General features: G+C 45.1%; 2 protein-coding genes across 4 annotated transcripts; both read right to left on the reverse strand.

Moving 5' to 3' along the window:
* Positions 1 to 957: 957 nt before the first annotated feature.
* On the reverse strand, positions 958 to 5,131 carry il22 (interleukin 22). Of its 2 annotated transcripts, XM_070992328.1 has the most exons (7): positions 5,086 to 5,131; positions 3,634 to 3,704; positions 3,308 to 3,537; positions 2,581 to 2,646; positions 2,350 to 2,502; positions 1,649 to 1,708; positions 958 to 1,365 (listed from the first exon to the last, which is right to left on the reverse strand). In XM_070992328.1, exons 2-7 carry the CDS (start codon positions 3,686 to 3,688, stop codon positions 1,249 to 1,251), a joined length of 681 nt encoding a protein of 226 aa, XP_070848429.1. In that variant the 5' UTR covers positions 3,689 to 3,704; positions 5,086 to 5,131; the 3' UTR covers positions 958 to 1,248. The 2 variants fall into 2 exon arrangements, with proteins under 2 accessions (XP_070848429.1, XP_070848428.1); XM_070992327.1 differs by lacking the exon at positions 5,086 to 5,131 and having other exon boundaries at positions 3,634 to 3,811.
* Positions 5,132 to 6,976: 1,845 nt separating this feature from the next.
* Positions 6,977 to 18,817, reverse strand: mdm1 (Mdm1 nuclear protein). Of its 2 annotated transcripts, none has more exons than XM_070992326.1 (16): positions 18,600 to 18,817; positions 17,866 to 17,965; positions 17,341 to 17,490; positions 16,658 to 16,819; positions 16,425 to 16,528; positions 16,181 to 16,318; positions 15,638 to 15,799; positions 15,184 to 15,302; positions 15,013 to 15,055; positions 11,077 to 11,300; positions 10,830 to 10,997; positions 10,106 to 10,188; positions 9,352 to 9,410; positions 9,008 to 9,269; positions 8,147 to 8,209; positions 6,977 to 8,058 (listed from the first exon to the last, which is right to left on the reverse strand). In XM_070992326.1, the coding sequence occupies exons 1-16, from the start codon at positions 18,615 to 18,617 to the stop codon at positions 7,949 to 7,951; spliced, it is 1,965 nt and encodes a 654-aa protein (XP_070848427.1). In that variant the 5' UTR covers positions 18,618 to 18,817; the 3' UTR covers positions 6,977 to 7,948. The 2 variants fall into 2 exon arrangements, with proteins under 2 accessions (XP_070848427.1, XP_070848426.1); XM_070992325.1 differs by having other exon boundaries at positions 15,013 to 15,100; positions 18,600 to 18,807.
* Between the last annotated feature and the right edge of the window lie 2,053 nt (positions 18,818 to 20,870).

Below are 20,870 nucleotides of genomic sequence, written 5' to 3' on the forward strand. Positions count from 1 at the left end.
GTGACCCTAAAGGGCAGCAAACACTGCAGACACGACTCAGGACGGATCATCACACGTTGCTCTGCGTTCAGCTGTCCTGTCCTCAGCTTCAGCCTGGACGTCCTGAGACGCTCAGAGGGACGAGTCCGAGTGAGACTCAAAGAGATGCTGAGCTTCAACAACACTTCACAGGGAAATACTGTACTGTTATGAAAATGATTGATCAGATGTTGTTTTCATGGATTCATTGATCTTTGCTCAGGAGTCTTTGATGTTTGATCTTCTCAGATGTCTGATTGGCTGCTTTTCCTCTCAATGATCTCAATGTGTTTGTGGAGCTTTGGACCAAACAAACATGGTGAAGGCGTCACTTTGGGCTCATCGTGACCACATTTCTCACTGTTTTCACAACGTTTCCAAACCAAACGATCGATCGATCGATCGATGGAGGAAACGATCAGCTGATTGATCCAGAATGAAAACAATCATTAGTTTCAGTTAAAATGAGCCTCAACCAACTCCAACAGGAACGTCCTGTGAGACATGAACGAGGAGACACCATGATCTACAGCAGACACAGGGGACACTTTACTGCACGATGAGTGCTTTTACTTCAATACTTGAAGTACATTTTCCTCATTTTACTGACATACATTACAAGTCAAAGTCGACTTTATCGTCAGTTTCTTCACCTGTACCAGACATACAAAGGAAATCGAAATTACGTTTCCCACTGTCCCACGGTGTGACAATTTCAGGTAAGACAGTGGACAGGGGCAGTAGAAATCATCGGCATCACCTGGTCCAATCAGAGCTCAGAGAGTTGCAGAAGAGGAAGTATTTAAATGCTTGACTTAATTAATTAAAACTACAAGGTAAAAAATGTGTAATCTGTAAAATGTACTCAAAGTATCAAAAGTACTCATCGTGCAGAGTAGAAGTATGAAGCAGTATTACACAGAGAGAAGAGCCGACTGTCGTATTCAAAGCAAACTTTATTTGTTTTCAAGTACATTCTGTAACACACTGTGTCCAACAGTCTGCGCGTAACATTCAGCATGAAATACTGTTTCAGGACGTGATCAACAGCCAGCCCTTTGGTACAAAAACATTCAGATCAATAAATAGATCAATAACTAATCAGGAATATAAATATTGTACTTTATATAAAAGAGTTAAATACGTCCTCTCAAATTAAATAGATGAATAAATAAAAGCAGAAAAGTCTTGGGGATGAAAGGTGATAAATACGATAAATAGGCCGAGGCCTCAGGGCGCAGCAGCTTCTTCGGTGGAGTTCCTCGGCTGGATGCAGAAGTCCTGCAGGTAAGTGTAGAGGATGTCGATCTCTCCCACCGCTTTGACGATTCCTCGTTCAGGCCCCATCTGAAACACACAGGGACACGTCAGAAACAATCCGCCGCTGAAAATAGTCCCGACAAACGCTCCGCTTCCAGCAGAGAGGCGCTGCTCGAGGAGACGACTGAACGCTGAAATCACGTCCACAGACGCACTGCTGCCTGTCTGTCTGAATGTATGGATTACACAAATACTAGCATATTTATATTATTTGTCAATATTAATGGAAGCAGCTCCGTGCGTCTTTTCTGAAGATCAAATATAATGATGACGATGATGATGACGATGATGATGACGATGATGGTCTTACTTTGGTGAGCTTCTTGCGAAACTCCACGGCGTTCTGATGGTCGTGATAATGAGTCACATTCTGAAGAAGAAGAAGAAGAAGACAGACGCTGGAGGTTAACAGCTGTTATCACTTCAATCTGTGCGTGCGTGCGTGCGTGCGTGCGTGCGTGCGTGCGTGCGTGCGTGCGTGCGTGTGTGTGCTTTCCCTGACTTTAACCACTGAAAGTCATTATCAATTTTATAATAAACCACACACACACACACAAACGCGCACGCACACACACACACACACACACACACACACACACACACGACTGAATAAATGTTTACTTCTTTTTCTTCTTCGTGACTTGTAAACATTTTCGTTTTGCTCTCCAGCTGATGAAATATTGGCGTTAACTGTCCAACTTACTGGATCGTAGAAGAATATTTTGGGAAATGCGCTGATTCGCTTTGCTGCTGAGTGTGAGATCAGAAGATTGATAATAGTCTCACGTCTGTACAGACAATATGAAACTACAGCCAGCCAGCGGTTAGCTTAGCATAGCATAAAGACTGGCTGCAGTTAGCCTGGAAGCACAAATGTAAAAACAAGTTGTGGTTTTAAAGGTTCATGGCCAACAAGCAGCCCGCCACACTTCCTCATGCTAAGCTAAGCTAACGGTCGGCAGGCTCTGGCTTCATGTTTAGCATACAGTATGAAAACAGTGCGACACTCACGCAGCCTTGAGTCTGCAGGTCCTCGCTGACCCGGCCGAGGTCGATCTTCAGCCTGTGCATGCGAGGATGGTCGTCGTCGCCGCGGTGATGCAGGATGTTGTTCAGGTAGAAGTCGAGGATGTTGGCGTGGAGGCAGCAGATCTTCAGGTGGTCCTGGAGGAGGTGGAGAGGTCAGAGGTCAGGCTGGGAGAGCGTTAGCTGAGCGTGGGACTGACAGGAGTGTGTTCTCACCTGGTTAGTGTTGACTCTGGGCATCAGCCTGGTGTTGGAGTCGCTGTGTGTCTGCCGGCTCTGAGCCTGAGGAGACCAGAATCACACAGGATGAAGCCAGAGTTCAGAAAATACAGAGTCCAAGTCACCCAAAACAAACCCCGAATGCTGGCGAGACCACAAATAAAGCCCCGAAATAATAAGCCTCTATGATCCTCTCAGACATAAAAATACAAGAAGACGAGCTGATGCTGGTCTGAACCTCGAGCCGATGGACCCAAGTCCTGCCCAAAGCTACGGAAGGTCATCAGTGCCAAAACAACACAAGTCTAATTTTGAAGGTTAGTTCCTTCAGTCAGAAGAGTATTTTCTCAAGTACTGCGCTGAAGTACAATGTTAAACTGAGCAAATACTTCTACTCAGTTCACAGGCAAAGACTGTACTCTGTGCTTCACTTTTTTGACAGCTCCAATTTTAAAAGGTGACACGTTTCTAAAATATGAAACATTTTTACAGATTAAACCAGAAAACAGAAGATAAAGTAGCTACAAGTAGCTTCACTGTGATTGGCTACAACATCAAAAGACCGCTCACAGGTTACTGGATGAGTAGTAATGATCCAATCATACAATAGAAAACCTCTAATTAAGGTGATTAGTGTAACTGTTATAATAAACGTTTTTAACTCAGAACGCGTCTGATTGGCCAGACGTAGCTAAAGTTCAGAATTCTGGTTTAAAGCACTCACATGTTGCGACACTTCCCGGACAGCCTTGTACGTCTCCGGGTTTCGTAGCACAGGGCTGAGCGGCTGGTCAACAGGGTGCGCCACCACCTGCTCGCCCCAGCCAATCAGAAACACCGGCAGGAGAACCAGCATGGCGGTGGCCGGACGGAGGAAGGAGAGGAGCGTGGCGAGCTTCATCGCTGAGATAAATGATCTTAATCCTTTCAGATGAGGAGCCGGAGTGTTTTCACCTGCGAGACAGAAACAGATCACAAACTCTAACAAACTGATTTAAAATAAACTTCAGAGATGAAACGTGTTGAATGAACGCGCTGCTGAGTCCTCACCTGTCAGTGATGCTGCTGTGAAGACGCTGCGTGCCCTCTCTCTCTTTATACACATCCATCCTCCGCCCCCTCTGCAGAAATATAGGACAGGTAACCATCGAAAAAACCCCAACACACACACACACACACACACACACACACACACACACACACACACACACACACACACACACACACACACACACACACACACACACACACACACACACACACACACACACACACACACACACACACACAGGTCACTGCTGAGCTGGTACAATGTGTGTTTACTGTCACTCACACAAAGAGGAAATTAAGAGTCTCTCTTGTGACGACTAACTCTAATAATGTTTGTCATCAATTTGCTAAAAGAGCCTTTTTTAATTGTACTTCTCCAGTGACATCATTTCCTCTTTTTTTGTCTGTGTGCGTGTGTGTGTGTGTGTGTGTGTGTGTGTGTGTGTGTACTCCCTGGTGGAGCTGGAAGTCCACTTTGTTACACAAACTTTCCTCAAACAAAGAAACTTGTTGGACCAGCTCGTGGCAGCAGCTCTGCTCTGATCAGATGATGATTTGATCATATTTTATCATATGAATCACTTAAAACAGGGTCATTATATTTAATCACACAGTATTTAACATGTCTACAAGGTACAAAAATGTAGTGTGTGGGGATCTGTAGTAAGAGGAAGTAATTTTGTAATTCTGTATTTTTTAATGGTGCAATAACTAAAATAAATATGAAGTACATTATTTCTGTTGTAGCCTTTTCAAATAATTATCAATAATTTGGAACCCTCATAATATCGACATCAAGCTGCTCTAACGACCCCCCGAGGACGGCGCTCTAAAAAGTCTGTGATGAGAGTTAAAATACGTTTTACACAGAAATATAAACAGTTAATGCTCAGAAACATTATCCACACAGTGTTCACACAATTAAGTTCAGTCCACCACATGATGGCGCTATATTGAAGTTTATGGGAAAACTCCTCTCTCCAGATACCAAGAATTAATATATTGTTCACACAACTTTTAGTTCTGAGTAATATTTGTTGTAGCCGATGTTTAGCAGGTTTATTGTCGTCACTAAGTTTGGCATGTTAGCGTGCTAATATTAGCTAATTACTAAACACAGCTGAGGCTCATGAGCGAATTTAATGCTACTCCACCAACTCGTGCTGGACTGACCAACATGGAAGTCATGCTGCTAGTGTAAAAATATGGTTACAGTCACTTTAAGATAATTAACAATGCTCATTGGACAACAGGCAGACATTACAAGAAGCTCATGATTCAACTGGAAGAAATGTTTGGTCATCCGTCAGTTCATTTCAGAGAGAGGGAGGGGAAGCAAGTAAAAAGGGAATAAAAAAGGACCCAGGATAGACCCCTGCGGGACTCCACTCCAATGTGACAGCTATCAGTTAGGTCAGTGTAACACCACATCAGTGATAGTAATGTTTGCACCTGTGAGGCCATGATGAAAATGCCCACTCTGCTCATTGGTCGATGCCAAAGCAGAAACGCCCAGTTTGCCCTCACTTTCTTCTGTCTCTGAGCTTTTGAGCATCAGTACTCTTCTTTCAGGGTTTCCTGTTAGGATTTTCTCTGCAGTTATTTCCGGGCGTGAAGCCGAGGATCGAGTGGCCGGCTCCTTTCTCCGTTTAATTTCTCAGTTATTGTTGATGGTGGGCGTGTGAATCCCTCAGAGACTGGTAACACAATTAAAAGCTTCCCAGCTAAAATGGAGCTGTCATCAGATGACACCTCAGACCTTATTCATGGAAAAAAGACGTTTTTACTGTATTCACAATAAGCTTTTTACTCAGAATGGGCTCTGAAAACGCTTCAAGTGACATTTCCTGGCTTCCTGTCTGTGGTAGCAAATTCTGATCAATGTTTTGTTCAGTTTTTTTATTGGTTCCTTAAACTCATCAAACGTGATGTTACAGGATCTCTGTGACACATCACTCACGACATGTTGCAACATGTGAGGAAGAAGTGGAACAGCCAGTTAATGAGAAGGAAGTGAGCGCTGACGCAGACGAGCTGAGCTGCTGGGAGATTCGACAGAAATCCAGAAAGTTTCACAGAGATGCTGAACCTCCAGAGTCACGTTCAGAGGACGTTCAGAGGACGTTCAGAGGACGTTCAGAGGACGTTCAGAGGACGTTCAGAGGACGTTCAGTGTTAAAAACCATTAAAACTCAAAGCTGTTTATTAATAATTAACCCAGTTCCAATATGTTTTACATTCGTGCTTTATTTGCTTATTCTACTGATTTTATTCTTTTGTGTACTTTATGTGTTGAATGTTGACATATTGTACTTTTCATTGTATGTACTGTTTATTTAATTTATAGTTTATTCAAACTCGTATGTGCCCATTCTGATTCAGATGATTCGTCTACATAACTTTTGCTTCTTTTAGAGCTTCAAACTTGAATCGTCTCTTAAACTGATTTAACTCGTGAAGAAAAGAACAGCGTCGACGGAGCAGAACATTAAAATTAAAAAGAAACAAACGCTTTGCTGTTTGAGTCATTGAGGTCAGATGATGAAACCTGCAGGACGCCTTTTAATCGTGTCGTCACTTCGATCGAGCCGGACTTTCTCACGTTGTGCTGAAGCCTCTCTCTCCCTCTCCCTCACCCTCTCCCTCACCCTCTCCCTCTCCCTCTCCCTCTCCCTCTCCCTCACCCTCACCCTCTCTCTCACCCTCTCCCTCTCTCACCCTCTCCCTCACCCTCTCTCTCACCCTCACCCTCTCCCTCACCCTCTCCCTCTCCCTCACCCTCTCCCTCTCCCTCACCCTCTCCCTCACCCTCTCTCTCACCCTCTCCCTCACCCTCTCCCTCTCCCTCACCCTCTCCCTCTCCCTCACCCTCACCCTCACTCTCTCTCTCACCCTCTCCCTCTCCCTCTCCCTCTCCCTCACCCTCTCCCTCTCCCTCACCCTCTCCCTCTCCCTCTCCCTCTCCCTCTCCCTCTCTCTCACCCTCGGCTTCACTCTGTTTGCTCTGACCTGCATGTTCTTACGAGGGGAATTCACAGTCACAGGTTCAATAGCTCATACCTGGCTGATGGTGTGTGTGTTTTGTGCGTTTGTTTAAATAGTGTGTGTAGTGTGACTCAGGTTAACGTCCTCTCTGTTCGCAGGAAGCAATGAAGATGTTTGCTCTTCGTCTGCAGACCTGTGACATCAGCTAACGATTTTTATTTATAGAAGGACGTGGAGAGAAAACAGCTTGAGGAACTTCAGGAGTATTTCCACTACATTACAGACGCAGTACTTTTACTACACTGCAGAGTAATAACACAAAAGATACCCAGTTAGTAAATTATGGTGCTTTAATGTATAAATAAAACTTTATTGATCCTGTGGGGAAACCCACAAGCTATCCAGCAGTGTATGAAGTCATTAAAATGAGCTCCACCTTCACCAGCTGCAACATGAACGTGATGAACACATGAATGCATCAATGATTAGAATCCAGTGCTCTTATGAAACAGGCCATTCTGCACAACACATACTTTCACTTTTACTACATATTTGATGCCAATACTTTGGACCGAAGTAAGATTTTAAATGCAGGACTTTGACTTGTACAGTATTTCTACACTGTGGTATTAATACTTTTACTTCACCGCCGCAACAGTTTGATCTAAATTGTGGTTGTGAGGCTTTATTTTCTGGATTCTGGAGGTTATTTGTGTTGTTTGTTTGTCGTTTACTGTGAAGCACTTTGTAGAGTTCGTTTCAGTGTGAGCGCAGTAACCTGAATCATTACGACTCTGACGTGATGACAGTGATGAACAGTCAGTCAGAGGTTTTAATGAGTGGAAATCAGATGCAGATTAAGTCCACCCGCTCGTATCTCATACAGAAACAGAAAGCGGCCTAAAAGTTGAGGCAGAGTTCAAGGTTCAACTTCTGCTTCTGTCTGAACGACAAAACCACATTTTTCTGGAAGGACGTCATCAGTGAGGACATTTAAAGACTCAGAGTTTTAGGATTTCCATCAGGCTGAAATCACACGGAAACACAAAGCGGCTGCTGTTTGTCGCTTCATGACTTCAGGAATCACACAGTGAGCAACATGAGGAAACACGTATTACTGTAGAAACACCTACAACAAACCTGCAGAGTGACACGATCAGTCATCAGCACCTTCGTTTCATCTGTAAAAATAAACGATTCTCTCTAATGAAATTAAATTCAAGTTGAATTCATCTCTTACATCTAGAAAACCTGATCAGCCCAGCTAAAAACAACCACTGGTCCACTGAAGCCTACAAACAACACGCTGCCGTCCACTGCTCTCCACAGCTCATCGCTTCCCCCAGAAGTTCTCTCGTCTCTTCTGAGCGCGCTCCAGCACGGCGGACGCCACGGAGCAGGAAGCCGCCGAACGCCACGACATCACCGACAGCCGGTCGTCTAGGCAACGGGAGAACAGACTTTAGAAAGTCGTCACGGAGTAAAATCGTGTGTTTTTGTACTTCAAGATGTGTTTTTAAATGTTCACCTTCGTCAGAGCCGCAGCCTCCGCCTGAACACTGACGCTCCTTCAGCCTCAAACCCAACTCACCTGAGGAGACAGGTGGCCCGATCATTAATCACCTCTGTTATTGATTAACTACACGGATCAGACCTTTGATCACATTCTGTGTCATTCTATCATAATCCCCATCAGATAGTGATCGATAAACTGATAAAAGCTCAAACAGAAACAGCTGACGTCAGAATGAAGAGGCTTCAACACAGCGGTGCTGTGAGCTAAATGCTAACACCAGCATGCTAACATGCTTTACAGGTATAATGTTTATCAGCTCAACATGCTAACAGCTGCTAATCAGCGCTGGATACTGGGCTGTGTGTGTGTGTGTGTGTGTGTGTGTGTGTGTGTGTGTGTGTGTGTGTGTGTGTGTGAGATCAGGTGAGTTCGACCTTCTGCATTTACAGACAAATTAGAAGAGAGCAAAGTTTAAACTGCTTTCAGAGTTTTTCTGAATAAAATCCGGCTGATGGACTGTGCTGCTTCCTTCAGTTTCTTGAAAAACTGAAGATATTAATAATTTCGAAATGAATCTAAATTGATAGATAAGCTTCAGTTCAGCGACTGTGTGTAAACGTTGATGAGTTTTGGTTTAAGAGGAAGTAAAATTTAACAAAAAAATGCAGAAAAAACACAAAAAATAACAGTTTCCTAACTGGTACCAAACCAGTGACTGATTGTCCAATTCATCAATTTTTTTTTTTTTTTTTTTAAAGAAAAATGCCAAAAGTTTGCTGATTTCCACCGTCACTATTTTCTGATGTTCTATCGATCAGACGGCCAATCAGAGAGCACCATCAGGCGACGATCGATGATGAAACTGCGGCTCACCGTTGTGCTGGAAGTCGGGGTGTCTCAGCGTCCCCTGAATACAGTGTGGGGGTGGGATCAGAGGGGGTGGGGCTACTGGCAAAGAAGGCGTTTGCTTTGTCCTGATTGGTTTAGAGGAAGGACTGGCAGCTGGTTTGTGGTTGGGGGAGGAGCCAGAGGATGAGCGGTGGGAGTTGTTCTCAGGCCACGCCTCCCTCTGTTTGACAGGCACACTGGCTGCAGTCTCCGCCCCCGCAGCCATGGAAACGGCCGATCCAGACCTCTGAACACAAACAGTCACCTGAGTGACATCACACAACGTGAACATCACACAAAACAACACACAGCGTTTCACTCTGAAGCACCTGTTTGGATGGAGAAGCTTCATCACTGCTCCTCAGTCTGCCCACCAGCACAGCGCCACCTGGAGGAAAGCAGAGGTCAGAGGTCACCAGAGAGGAAGTACATTTACTCTAGTACTGAACGATAAATTAGAGGTATCTGTACTGTATTTGAGTATTCCCATTTCATCACATAAAACATCAAGACAAGAAACTGAGCTTCAACGATCAATAAAATGAATTAATTATCAAAACTTATCTGACAGTTCTGATGACTGAATTATCGTTCTAATAGAAGTTTTTGATGGAAAAAAATAAAAATTATTTTGAGGTTTGAACTGTTGGTGGGACAAAATGAATTATGATCAATCGATCGATCAATGGAGGAAATGATCAGCTGATTGATTCAGAATGAAAAGAATCATTAGCTTCAGTTAAAATGAGCCTCAACCAACTCCAACAGGAACGTCCTGCTGAGACAAGAGGACAGCAGACACAGGGGACACAATGATCTACAGAGACCAGAGACAAGAGGACAGCAGACACTGGGGACACTTCATTGCATGATGAGTACTTTTACTTTAATACTAAATGTACATTTTCCTCATTAAACTTACTGAAGTCACATTTTCAATGCAGGACTTTTAACAGAATATTTTTACATTGTAGTATTAGTACTTTTACTTCAGTAAAGGATGTAAATACTTCTTCCACCACTGGAGGTCACACACCGTTGTCTGAGCCGTGTGTGTGTGTGTGTGTGTGTGTGTGTGTGTACCAGTGGCAGGCGTGGTGAGGTCATGGTGAGTTCTCTGAACAGGAAGCATCTTCAGCTTTGGAGTCGGTAACCTTCCCTCCTCCCTACACACACACACACACACACACACACACACACACACACACACACACACACACACACACACACACACACACACACACACATACACACACACACACACACACACACACACACACACACACACACACACAGATCAGTTCCTGACAGAAAACCTTTGATGTGAGTCTGACGGGGTGACACAGATTTCTGAATTAAAAAAAACATGAAATACGACTTCTTCTTCGTCTGTTTGGGGAAGACACACAAAGAGAGTCAGCGCTTTGTCTCACCACACCTTCATCACACAGCCTGACACACATTACAGTAAAAGTACATGACGGCTGCTCTCTGATCCATGGCCTGTTTTCTGCTGGACGGTTAAATGAGAAGATCAGTACCACTGAGGCCTGTTAGCTTAGCATAAAGACTGGAAACAGAGGGAAACTGCTAGCCTGGCTCTGTCTGACAGTGCTCAGAGCCTGTTCCCACTTGTTTCCTGTCTTTAAGCTAAGCTAAGCTAACGTCTACTGGCTGAAGAAATGTCCAAAAATGAATGTCAAAAGATGAAATGTTTGTTTGTTTTTCAGACAAATCAGAGTCAGACTCGTCCTCTAAATGTGTTTCTGGCTCGACAGGAACAGTCATGAGGAAGAGACACACGTACTCGTCTGAACGCTCTTCTTCTTCTTCTTCTTCTTCCCCCCAGGCCGTGCGTCGTCCAGCAGGAGGACTCTGAGGAGCTTTTGTTTGTGTGGTTTTGTTTGTGTGGTGTGTTTCTCCTGAGGCCGCCACAGACGACCTCTTACTGGAGTAACTGGAGTTACTGGAGCGGCTGAAACCCAAACACAGACGTTAGAAATCAGCTCAGAGACGTCCTCGGATGAAGCTCTCTCCGCCGCCGCGTGACTCACCTGGACAGGTCCAGGGCCTCCACACAGGAAGCGCTGCGGTCGTCCGTGGCGCGGCAGAGGTCAGAGGTCAGGCGGGGGGTGGGGTCTGTGGCTGAGTCCGTGGTGTCTGTCGGCTCCCACAGAGCGTTGTGTTCAGACAGCAGCTGGCTCAGGTGGTCTCTGGAGAAGTTCGTGCCCCAGCCGCGACGGCGGTACAGCAGGGCCTGCCGCCGCAGCTCCTCCACCTGGACGCAACAGACAGCGAGTCTTCAGTCTGAACAGGTACGAGTGTGCACATGAGGCCGAGACGGCGAGGCGAACGTGTGAATGCAGACACGTGCTTCATGCAGAACAGGTCCTGGACCAGCGGACACTAAAACCCCACAGCAGGCACCTTTTCAGGGCCAAGAACTGAAGACCTGGAGCGACATTTGGACTCTGGTTCGTCCAATCAGAAAGAAGACAAAGGGCAATAATGTATATTTAACACGTCAGAGAACAGTCACCAGCTCGACCGTCTGCATCCAGTCCTCAACCTGAACAGAGCTGAGACGACGTCGATTAATCAGTCAGCTGTTGATAATCAATGAAAGAGTTCGGCCATTTTTTAATAAAAATGCCAAACGCTGTCCAGCCTCTCACGTGTGAGGATTTGCTGCGTTCCTCTTCTATTTAACCTGATCAATATCTTTGGTTTGGGCCTGTTTGGTTTCTCATTGGACACCCTGAGCCTGGTCGTAGATGTTCGCGGCTCAGACTAATTCTTGGTGACTTCCTGATCTTTGCTCTGGAGCCACTGTGACGTCAGATTTTAGTCTGCAGGTGAAGCGTTCGGCTGCCGCTGCACTTTAAACACGGCGGCTGTCAAAGTATGACGTCTCCAAAGCTTTGTGTTTGTTGAAACACACAGAACGAACTGAAACTGAAGCAAAAGAGGAGGCAGTGCACATATCAAACCAGTGAACACACCAAGAGAGGAAACGCTGATGTGACAAATGATAAAGAGGTTTGTTTTCATTCTATACAAAGGTTGTTCTGCCTGTCGAGCTCAATGTCAGGACACATCATTCAGACTTTGCTCGGCTCTCCTCTGATCGTGAACCTCAGGCTGGAGATTGTGAAGAACCTGACAGGCCAAACGCTGTTATCAAAGCAAACCTCAGTCTGCCTCTGACCTAAACCTCAACCCCAAACGAAGCGTAAGCCTGACGCTGAAGCAGACTGTGAAGGTTTCGCCGTTTCCTCTGAACAGACGTCAGCTCTCTGAAGCTCTCCACAGGCCAAACGCGCTGCAGGGATGGAAAGCTGACTCACAGTCGGCGTTCCAGCTGATCCCAAAGGTGACGGGTGGGGTTGAGGTCAGAACCCTGTGTGGACGGTCAAGGTCCTCCAAACCAAACCGAGAAAACCAGTTCTTCATGGAGCTGGTTTTGTGCACGGGGCCATGAACTGTCACCATGTTTGAAATTTTGTTTATTATTTTTAACCTTTTAGTCTGGTTCTTTGAATTTTATTTATTTATCTATTTATTTATTTATTAGTGCTGTCAAAAATATCGCGTTATTAAGGCGTCAACACAAATAAATTTTAACACCGTCATTTTTTTTAGCGCGCAATTAACGCTCTTTGTGACCTCGTGAACTTGTAGTTTTTTATAAGCTGTGGCCACTGCTAGTAACGTTACAAAAACTACAGCATCCGATTGTAAACCGGAAACAAAACAATAGACACGCCCCACGCATGTTTGGTCTCGCCTGCTCGCTAGCTGTGAAAGTGTAGGCGGATGTCAAGCGCGAAACGCCGAAATGGATGCAAACAAGATTCTGAATAGAAAGTTTAGTTTCAAAAAGTTGTCAGATGGGTCGACTGACAAGACCAAAGTTTGGACAGAGACAGATGGATACCGCAACTTAAAAACAAGCTGACTGCAGCCAGAGACAAGTGATGTTCATTGTTTCTGGAGAGAAATAAGAGGCTGATGAGCCTCTGCTGAACAAACACAGAGCATCACAGTCTGACTGCTGGGATGTTCAGAGGAAACTTAAGAAAGGAAAGTTTCAGCCGTGGTTTAACTGAACTATGGGCTGAGTCCTAGTTTACAATGATGTGACCTTTAACTTTATCTTCTATCACCCTGTTTGATCCCTTAGAAAGGGCTGCTGAGGGGCTTTTTTGTAACAAAGTATTTATTTTTTTTGTCATCTGTTTATTGACAGTGTTAAAATGTGAGATTTGATTCATTCAAATGTGAACGACTGCTCAAAGTGAGAATGTCAGTGTGAAATAAAGCACTACACGTTTTCAATAAAAAACATTTGCACAAAGCGAGCCGATCCACTTTTCCATGTTGATAACAGTATTAAAATGATAATTAATGGGACCTTTAGAATACTGTAGATAAAAATGTGCGATTAATTTGCGATTAATCGCGAGTTAACTATGACATTTATACGATTAATCGCGATTAAATATTTTAATCGATTGACAGCACTAATTTATCTATCTATCTATCTATCTATCTATCTATCTATCTATCTATCTATCTATCTATCTATCTATCTATCTATCTATCTATCTATTCATTTATTTATTTTATCTTTTTAGACTGGTTGTGAATTGAATCTTATTTATTTGATTATTTTTACCTTTTACTCTGCTCTTTAACTGATTTTTTATGATTTATCTCTGGTGTTTCCTCACTTCAAAGGGCGAGTGTGGGACAGCGTTTCCTCAGTTTTCCTGTTTTCAGTTTTTCTTAATTACGTCAGTGTTTTTAAATTTGTGTGTGTGTGTGTGTGTGTGTGTGTGCACGTACGTATGTGTATCTCTTGTGTCTATTATTTGTTGTGTTACTTTTATGTAAAGCACTTTGGGCTGCTCCTTTGTATGAAAAGTGCTCTATAAATTAAGTTTGATTGATTGATTTATTGATTGAAATATCGCTGTATGCTGCAGCATTAACGGCTCCTTCACTGGAACTGGAACCACAGCCTGTCCACATACTTTTGGCCACACAGTGTAGAAACAGCCTTTAGACATCAGGCACGAACGTGTTAAACTGAGCTGAGGATGCTGTTTTCCCAGCACAGCTCGAGGGTTTGCGCTTGTGCGTCTGTCTGAAGCTGTTTGGTGCTTTCAGCTGAACTGGCGTCAGCTCAAATCTGCACATTTCATGCAGAAAAGTGAAAAAGTGCTTGTTTTTGCAGAGGCAGCGGCGCCCCTCCTCAGCGACACTTTCCACGAGGCTGGTGGGAACGTACCTGAGTGTGTGTGACTAACAGTGAGCTGTTTCTCTGAAGTGAAGCTCTGTGGTTTCACTGCTGACACTCGGGTTTTCCATCAGCAACACACACACAAACACACAAAAAAGGTTTAGCTAGCAGACGGCATTGTGCAAAGGCACAGACTACCACTTCAATCGAAGTGATCAGGGACATTCTGATCAGCCAGACGTCTTGATGCGCAGGTGACAAAGTGCTGCAGCGTTAAATCTCAAATCTCCAGAGAGGATGACGAGAAACACGAGAAGAAAGCGAAAAATTGGCAAGAAATCCAGTGAAAACCCAGAAGTTACTGTGTGTGTCACCGCTGACTGAGCCATTGACCTCCATTAAAACACAGCAGTGAGCCTCACTGTTGCTCCTTCATCACCATGAACACACACTGTAGTTCATCCTGACTCAGCCCCACACACACGCACGCACGCACGCACGCACGCACGCACGCACGCACGCACGCACGCACACCTTCAGATACACCTTCAGCAGGAACCAATGGGCTGACAGGACACAGACAACAGGTGTGTTTCTCTCGCTATGCTAAGCTAGGCTAAACATGGCCTGGACCTTCCTCTGTACTCGTATGTAACTTCTCATCTGACCTGCAGCTTGGTTCATAAACACAGGAAGTGACCCCGCCCACCGTTATGATGCATGCTGAGCAAGACTGACACCTGACCTGAGGGGCGTCGCCGTCCGCGGCTCCGCCTTCCTCCGGGATCCTGTAGAGAGGAGAACGAAAGCTGGACTCATACTCTGTCAACATCCTGTCAGACAGACAGACGCCTTCAGACACGGGATGAACTCACAAAACACGACAACACACAGAAACACACACGCAGACACACACCTGTGTCCTCTCCGCACCTGAGGAAGGGCGGGAGGGGGCATGGCATCTTCCTGAGAGGTGGGGACTTCCTGGTTGGGGTGGGGCTTCTTCTCGAACTCCTCCCTCCTCTTTTTGCTGGTCTGGAGATGAAAACATTTGTCAGAACTGCAGGAAGCATGGCGCCATCTCTCACCTGTACATCTCTACAGATTCACCTGGTGTGTCACATGACTGAGGCGGCCAAGAGGAAGAAGACGAAACTGAAAACAGAACTCTTTAAACTGATTTCACGAACGCGGTTAAGACAAACAACAAACACTAAAACACAAACAGAAAAACAACTACGGCTGCGAGCGTCGTCGATGATGTGACGACTGTTTTCTCCTTTAATGAGCTTGTTAAATTAGTTCATGAAACGTTAACGATGGTGAAAACCTCAAGAGGCCGACGATAACGTACGAAATGAGCTCCTTACCATGTGTGCGTGGAACAGTGGGACCCTCTGATGTTCCAGATGTTTCCGAAGGCGGGGCTTGGTGGGCGGGGCCAGACCCTGGAAGCTCTGCCGATACTCCGTTGTCACAGAAATGGGGTTCTTCTTGAAGGGGGGCACAGACCTGCTGCTGGAGTGGAGCACCTGCAGGGAAGGTCAAAGGTCACTCAGATGCTGCAGTGACTGACTGACGGCTCATCAAAGCTCGTTTATGACTCATCAGCTGAGTCATCACTTTTAACAATAACAACTAGTCATCAGTAAATAAATAATCTACCGCCGCCTAGTGGACACAGCGCTGAACTACAGGTCTTTAAAGTGCCCTCACTCTGGTCAGACAGTCAGTGCTTCTTCTCAGAGTACTGACCTGAGACCAGAGGTAGTACATGGCAGTATGTGGCCATGCAGACAGTCAGTATGGATCTCATATGAGGTATATTTTGTAGTATTTGGTAACATGTGACTGTTCCACAGTCAGTGTAAATGAAACGTGGTAGTATTTGACCATCTTAGGTAGCAGTGCACCTGTTCTGCAGTCAGTATTGGTGAAGCAGCAGCTGCAGGTTTCTTCCAGCTGAACTCTCTGTGGTACTCTGACCTTTGACCTCCTGACCTTTGACCTGCTGACCTCAGCCCTGCCCTCCACCGCAGAGCATGATGAACCTGCAACACGGGACGGAGGAAACGCGGTTTACTGATGTTTTCAGTTCAGGTATCTTTTACAGAGAGACACACCTGTGGTGGAGGAGGGAACTCAGTTAATAACTACATTTTGGCTCTCCTCATTGGCTGAGGGCTGCTGTCCATTGGGTGCTGCTGTCACAGGCTGGCTGAGCTGTGGTTGGCTGTCAGTCTTGGAAGGATGGGGCTTCACTGGGGGGACATAGAAACAAGCAGTTGCACCAACCAGGACAGAAACAGGACAGAGACAGTCGAAACAGAGAGGAGCCGAACCCCCTGAGACAAAGAGTTCAGATAATGAGAGCGTTAAGTGATGTGTACCAGATTTTCCAGCAGGTCGTGGTTCTACTGACAGTCCTGGGTCTGCAGCAGGTCGTGGTCCTGCTGGAGTTTCAGGCTCTGCAGGAAGTCCAGGGTCAGCACTGACTCCAGGAGGTGTTGGAGGTTTTGGCTCCTTCCTGTGGGCTGAGCGACTTCTACAGGCTGGTGATGAAGAGGAGGAGAAGAAGGAAGACATTTAAAGAACACATTACTAGCTTACAAAGGACATGCTAACTTAACATGCTAACATGCTATTTCAACGTCATAGCTTCATGCATCTTATCATACTAACACTAGATTTGACAAATTTATCTTAAGATATCAGCGCTGCAGGCTTTACATACTAAAGGCTAGCAGGGTCACATGCTAACTGTACACATTAACTAGCTCATATTAACTAAGCTCAAGGCAGAGCTGAACCTGAGAGCAGCTGAATGATGAAGCTGAAAAAGAAGCGTGGAGCCTGGGGGGAGTGAGCTCAGCCTTCTAAAGATCAGGGCACACTCGTGAGGTCAATGTCCAGCCGTGCCCGACGGCTCTGAAACAGCCTTCAATTCCCACAACACACAGGATGAACCTGCTTTACAGCAGCAGCACCTTAATAATCTGCTTGAGTTCTTGTGGTTCTTACTACAATGTCTTTCAATGAGTTTTACAATGAGTTTATGATGCACACTTCCTACCAGCAGGGGGTGCTGTTCTGTGTGCACGAGGACTCGGCTCAGGGACGGCTCGCTGCGGGTCTGCTGGACAAAACAGAGAGCCGCAGGACTGAGCGGGACCACCAGGACTGAGCTTCTTCCGGCGCTGCAGACCTGGTTCTCTGGTGACACCTGAGAGGAAGAGACATCAAAGACTTTCAGAATAAAAGCTGTATGTTTTTCTTTTCTTTCTCATGTGTAGATCAGTTCTGGCATTTGTGGAGAAATATTTTCATACCAAAGTCTTCAAATATCATCTCTGACTTTAAGTTTCTGTTGGTGAGGTTGAGCTGGAACTTTTACATCATCTTAAGAGTTATTTCATCGTTATTTGTCTGTTAATATTGACAATTAAGTAAAATTCCAGAATGCTATGATGAAAATACCTGTTCTGCATTTGTACAACTGCAAAAAAAAGTAAAGAACTCTTTGCTACATCTGAAGCTCGTTCAGACTGAAGTTGGTCCAGTCCTCCTGTCCAATCAGAGCCCACACCAGGGTCCTTACCCATTTGATCAGAGCGCAGGCCAGCCAATGGCGTGCAGCGCTGAGGAGACACACTCCTGGACCGGGAAACCCTGTAGCTCCTCTGATATTCACTCTGACACTGAAACAAATGCACAAACGTGTAAAGACTGCAGTTTTTCTTGGCTCTTAAAAAATCCAACTTGTGTGGCTCAAACAAAAATCACAGAGACTCAAACGTTTACTGACACCGAGTAAGAGCAAAAATAAAGTCATGCTCAAGACTTTAATAATGAAAGTAATGATCAGGGTAGCCCTGAATATCACAAATAATGTCCATCAGCATTTCTCTGTGAAGAAAGCTCAATGATAATCAATACACATCATATGACAAATGAATCATTATCTTAATAACTGATATTAATTTCACTGATGATGTGACAGTTATTCTCATATCAACAGCAGCCGTAACAGTAGGTCTCCTTGTTATTGTGCTGACTGAACGTTAGCTCACAGCCAGTCAATCTGAACCTGATTAGCTGGATTAGCTCATTGCATCAGATTACATCATTAATCCTGACTCTGCAGTCTCGTGCAGGGTTCTGTCCGGTACACCGGGTCCAGACGGGTCCACTAAAGCTAAAGCTAAAGCTAAACATAAAAGTAATGTACCTCCTACCAGTTCATGATTGTCGCACTAACAAGCTAGGAAGCTACGCTCGTTAGCATCACTTTGTTTGGCTAACCTGCTGCTAATGCTAACACCTGTTGCGTACCTTGAAGCGGACGGTCATGGCGCGCTCACCACGGACAAAACACCGCGAGAGGTCACTCCATTGTCGTTATGCTCCGAGCTGAGTTCGTTAACTAGCAGGTTAATGTCGTATAACTAGCGAAGCAGCATGACCAGCGCGCTAACCAGCTGCTCCACTTCTCCTCAGCTTCAGTTACGCCGCCGCCGTTGCCATGACAGCTCAGAGTCCTGCGCATGCGCGTTGCGCTGACCTGCAGGCTGAAGGATGAAGGGTTCCTTCATGGCTCCTTTTCAGACAGTTGGTTGATTAAAACAAGAAATTTGAAGATACCTCTGTTCTAAATGATAATTCGCTTTTTTCACATGTTATAGACAAAATGATTAGTTGAGAATATGCACACAGACATACACAGAGCTGAGTTTTTATTCTGTATCCTGTACACTTCTTCATCTTGACCCTTCTGTGCCACTGTTGTTTTGCTTTTTGTAACACTTCCTGACTGTAACGACTGAATTTCCCTGGTGTGGGATCAATAAAGCCTTATCTACTACATTTACATGATTGTCATATATAATCTTCCATTATCTGACTGTGTCCTGTTGATATTTCACTTAGATTTCACCTCTGTTCACTCATCCATCCAACTTTTCTTATTGATTACTTACACCATATCCATAGCTTAAACAAATTAAATATTGAAGAATATACATTCTAACAAGAAATAAAATAAATTGTGTGACGTTACAGCCTGCATGATTTTACAAGACTCAGCCACCAGAGGGCGACATGCACCATAACATCCATCCCTCTGTCTGTCCGTCTGTCTCTCGTCCAAAATGACTCCACGTCACAGGTTGCTGTTACAAAATTGCACCACTTTTATTCATTTAAGGCTTTTTAGTTTTTACTTTACATTTGGCTTCACCCCCCCTCCCCTCCCCCGCCTCCCGCTGCTGCTGTGGGTTTCTGTACTGGGAGAAACCAGTTCAGACCAATTTTCTACCAGTTTTAAACTCCTACAGCTGAGCCGTGAGGATTCAGCAGAACAAAAATGGGATTTCAACCTGATACTTGACTGGTTGAACTGGTTTCCTTTACATTTCACTGGTCATCATGCCATACAGAGAAAAAGAAGCAGATTTATTTCAGTAACGTAAAATAATTTCTTTGCGTTGTGAATGCATTATTTCAGTTTGCATTTGGCTGCAGCTGCAACTCATCACTTCAGTGCGACTTCTATTTGCTGTTTTACCCTCAGATGAGATGTCAGCCAGTTTAATCTGAGTCCAGCACACAGACAGGTCCAGGACGTATGCAGCCTAGTTTAGCAAAAAGACAGGAAGCAAAGGGAAACTGCTAGCCTAGATCTATAAAAAGAGAAATAAAAGCCTTTGAACTACCTCCATTCACCACAGGCGCTAAGGCCTCCGTATGCTTCAAACTGAGAGCTGTCAGACCGTCTGACAGCAGAATCGAGGACACTTCAATCCAACAACTGCATTCACTTTACGCAGTCAAGAGTGAAAATAAGGCCAAGTTTCTCCTTCTCACTCTTCACACAACAGCTTCCATCACTTCATATGAAGGTATGTGAACTTTTGGCTTCAGATGCATCGTCCAACCTTCTTCTTTTGAGGCACACTGAGACCTTTGGATCTGTCGAACGTCGATGGTAAAACTATCGACCATTGCTGTCCCTGAAGTCGCACGAAATGACAGATGCCACCACAGCCTCTGTTACTGTGGAAGGCAGAAAGGTCTGATTGCAGCCGCGGCTGGGTGTTGATGTGATTGGCTGTTCACTTGGCAAGCACAGGTGGGACATCCAGGTGCTGGCATGAGCCGCCAAACAGGCGTCATCCACTGTGGATGCTGCCCATTGAAAACCTGACAACACTACACGCATGCTTTACTGTCAGGGTTTTAAAAAAAAGCACAACCCCGTGTGCCTAAACTTTTCAACAGGAATAATCTGGAGGGTATCATAGCATTAGCTTTGCTATTTGTTAGCATGCTAACAGTTTTAGACGGACAGGAATGCCTCGCTGCGGCCGCAAACAGACCTTTCACCTGGAAGCTTCTGCTCGGCATGCAAACTGTCACAGCACCTCCTGGAGGTCAGGCTGCGTACTGACAGAAACATCAACATGCTACATGACTGAAGGTACTGGAGGAGAACCAGAATACTGACAGCAGTACCCCACTGTATCGCAGTACTCCTGATAGTACAACACTGTGCACAGCAGTACTCACAGAGGTCACTGGTCCAACATACTGTATCTGTAAGATGAC

Source organism: Chaetodon trifascialis, chromosome 22 (assembly GCF_039877785.1).
Source record: "Chaetodon trifascialis isolate fChaTrf1 chromosome 22, fChaTrf1.hap1, whole genome shotgun sequence".
Taxonomy (NCBI): domain Eukaryota; kingdom Metazoa; phylum Chordata; class Actinopteri; order Chaetodontiformes; family Chaetodontidae; genus Chaetodon; species Chaetodon trifascialis.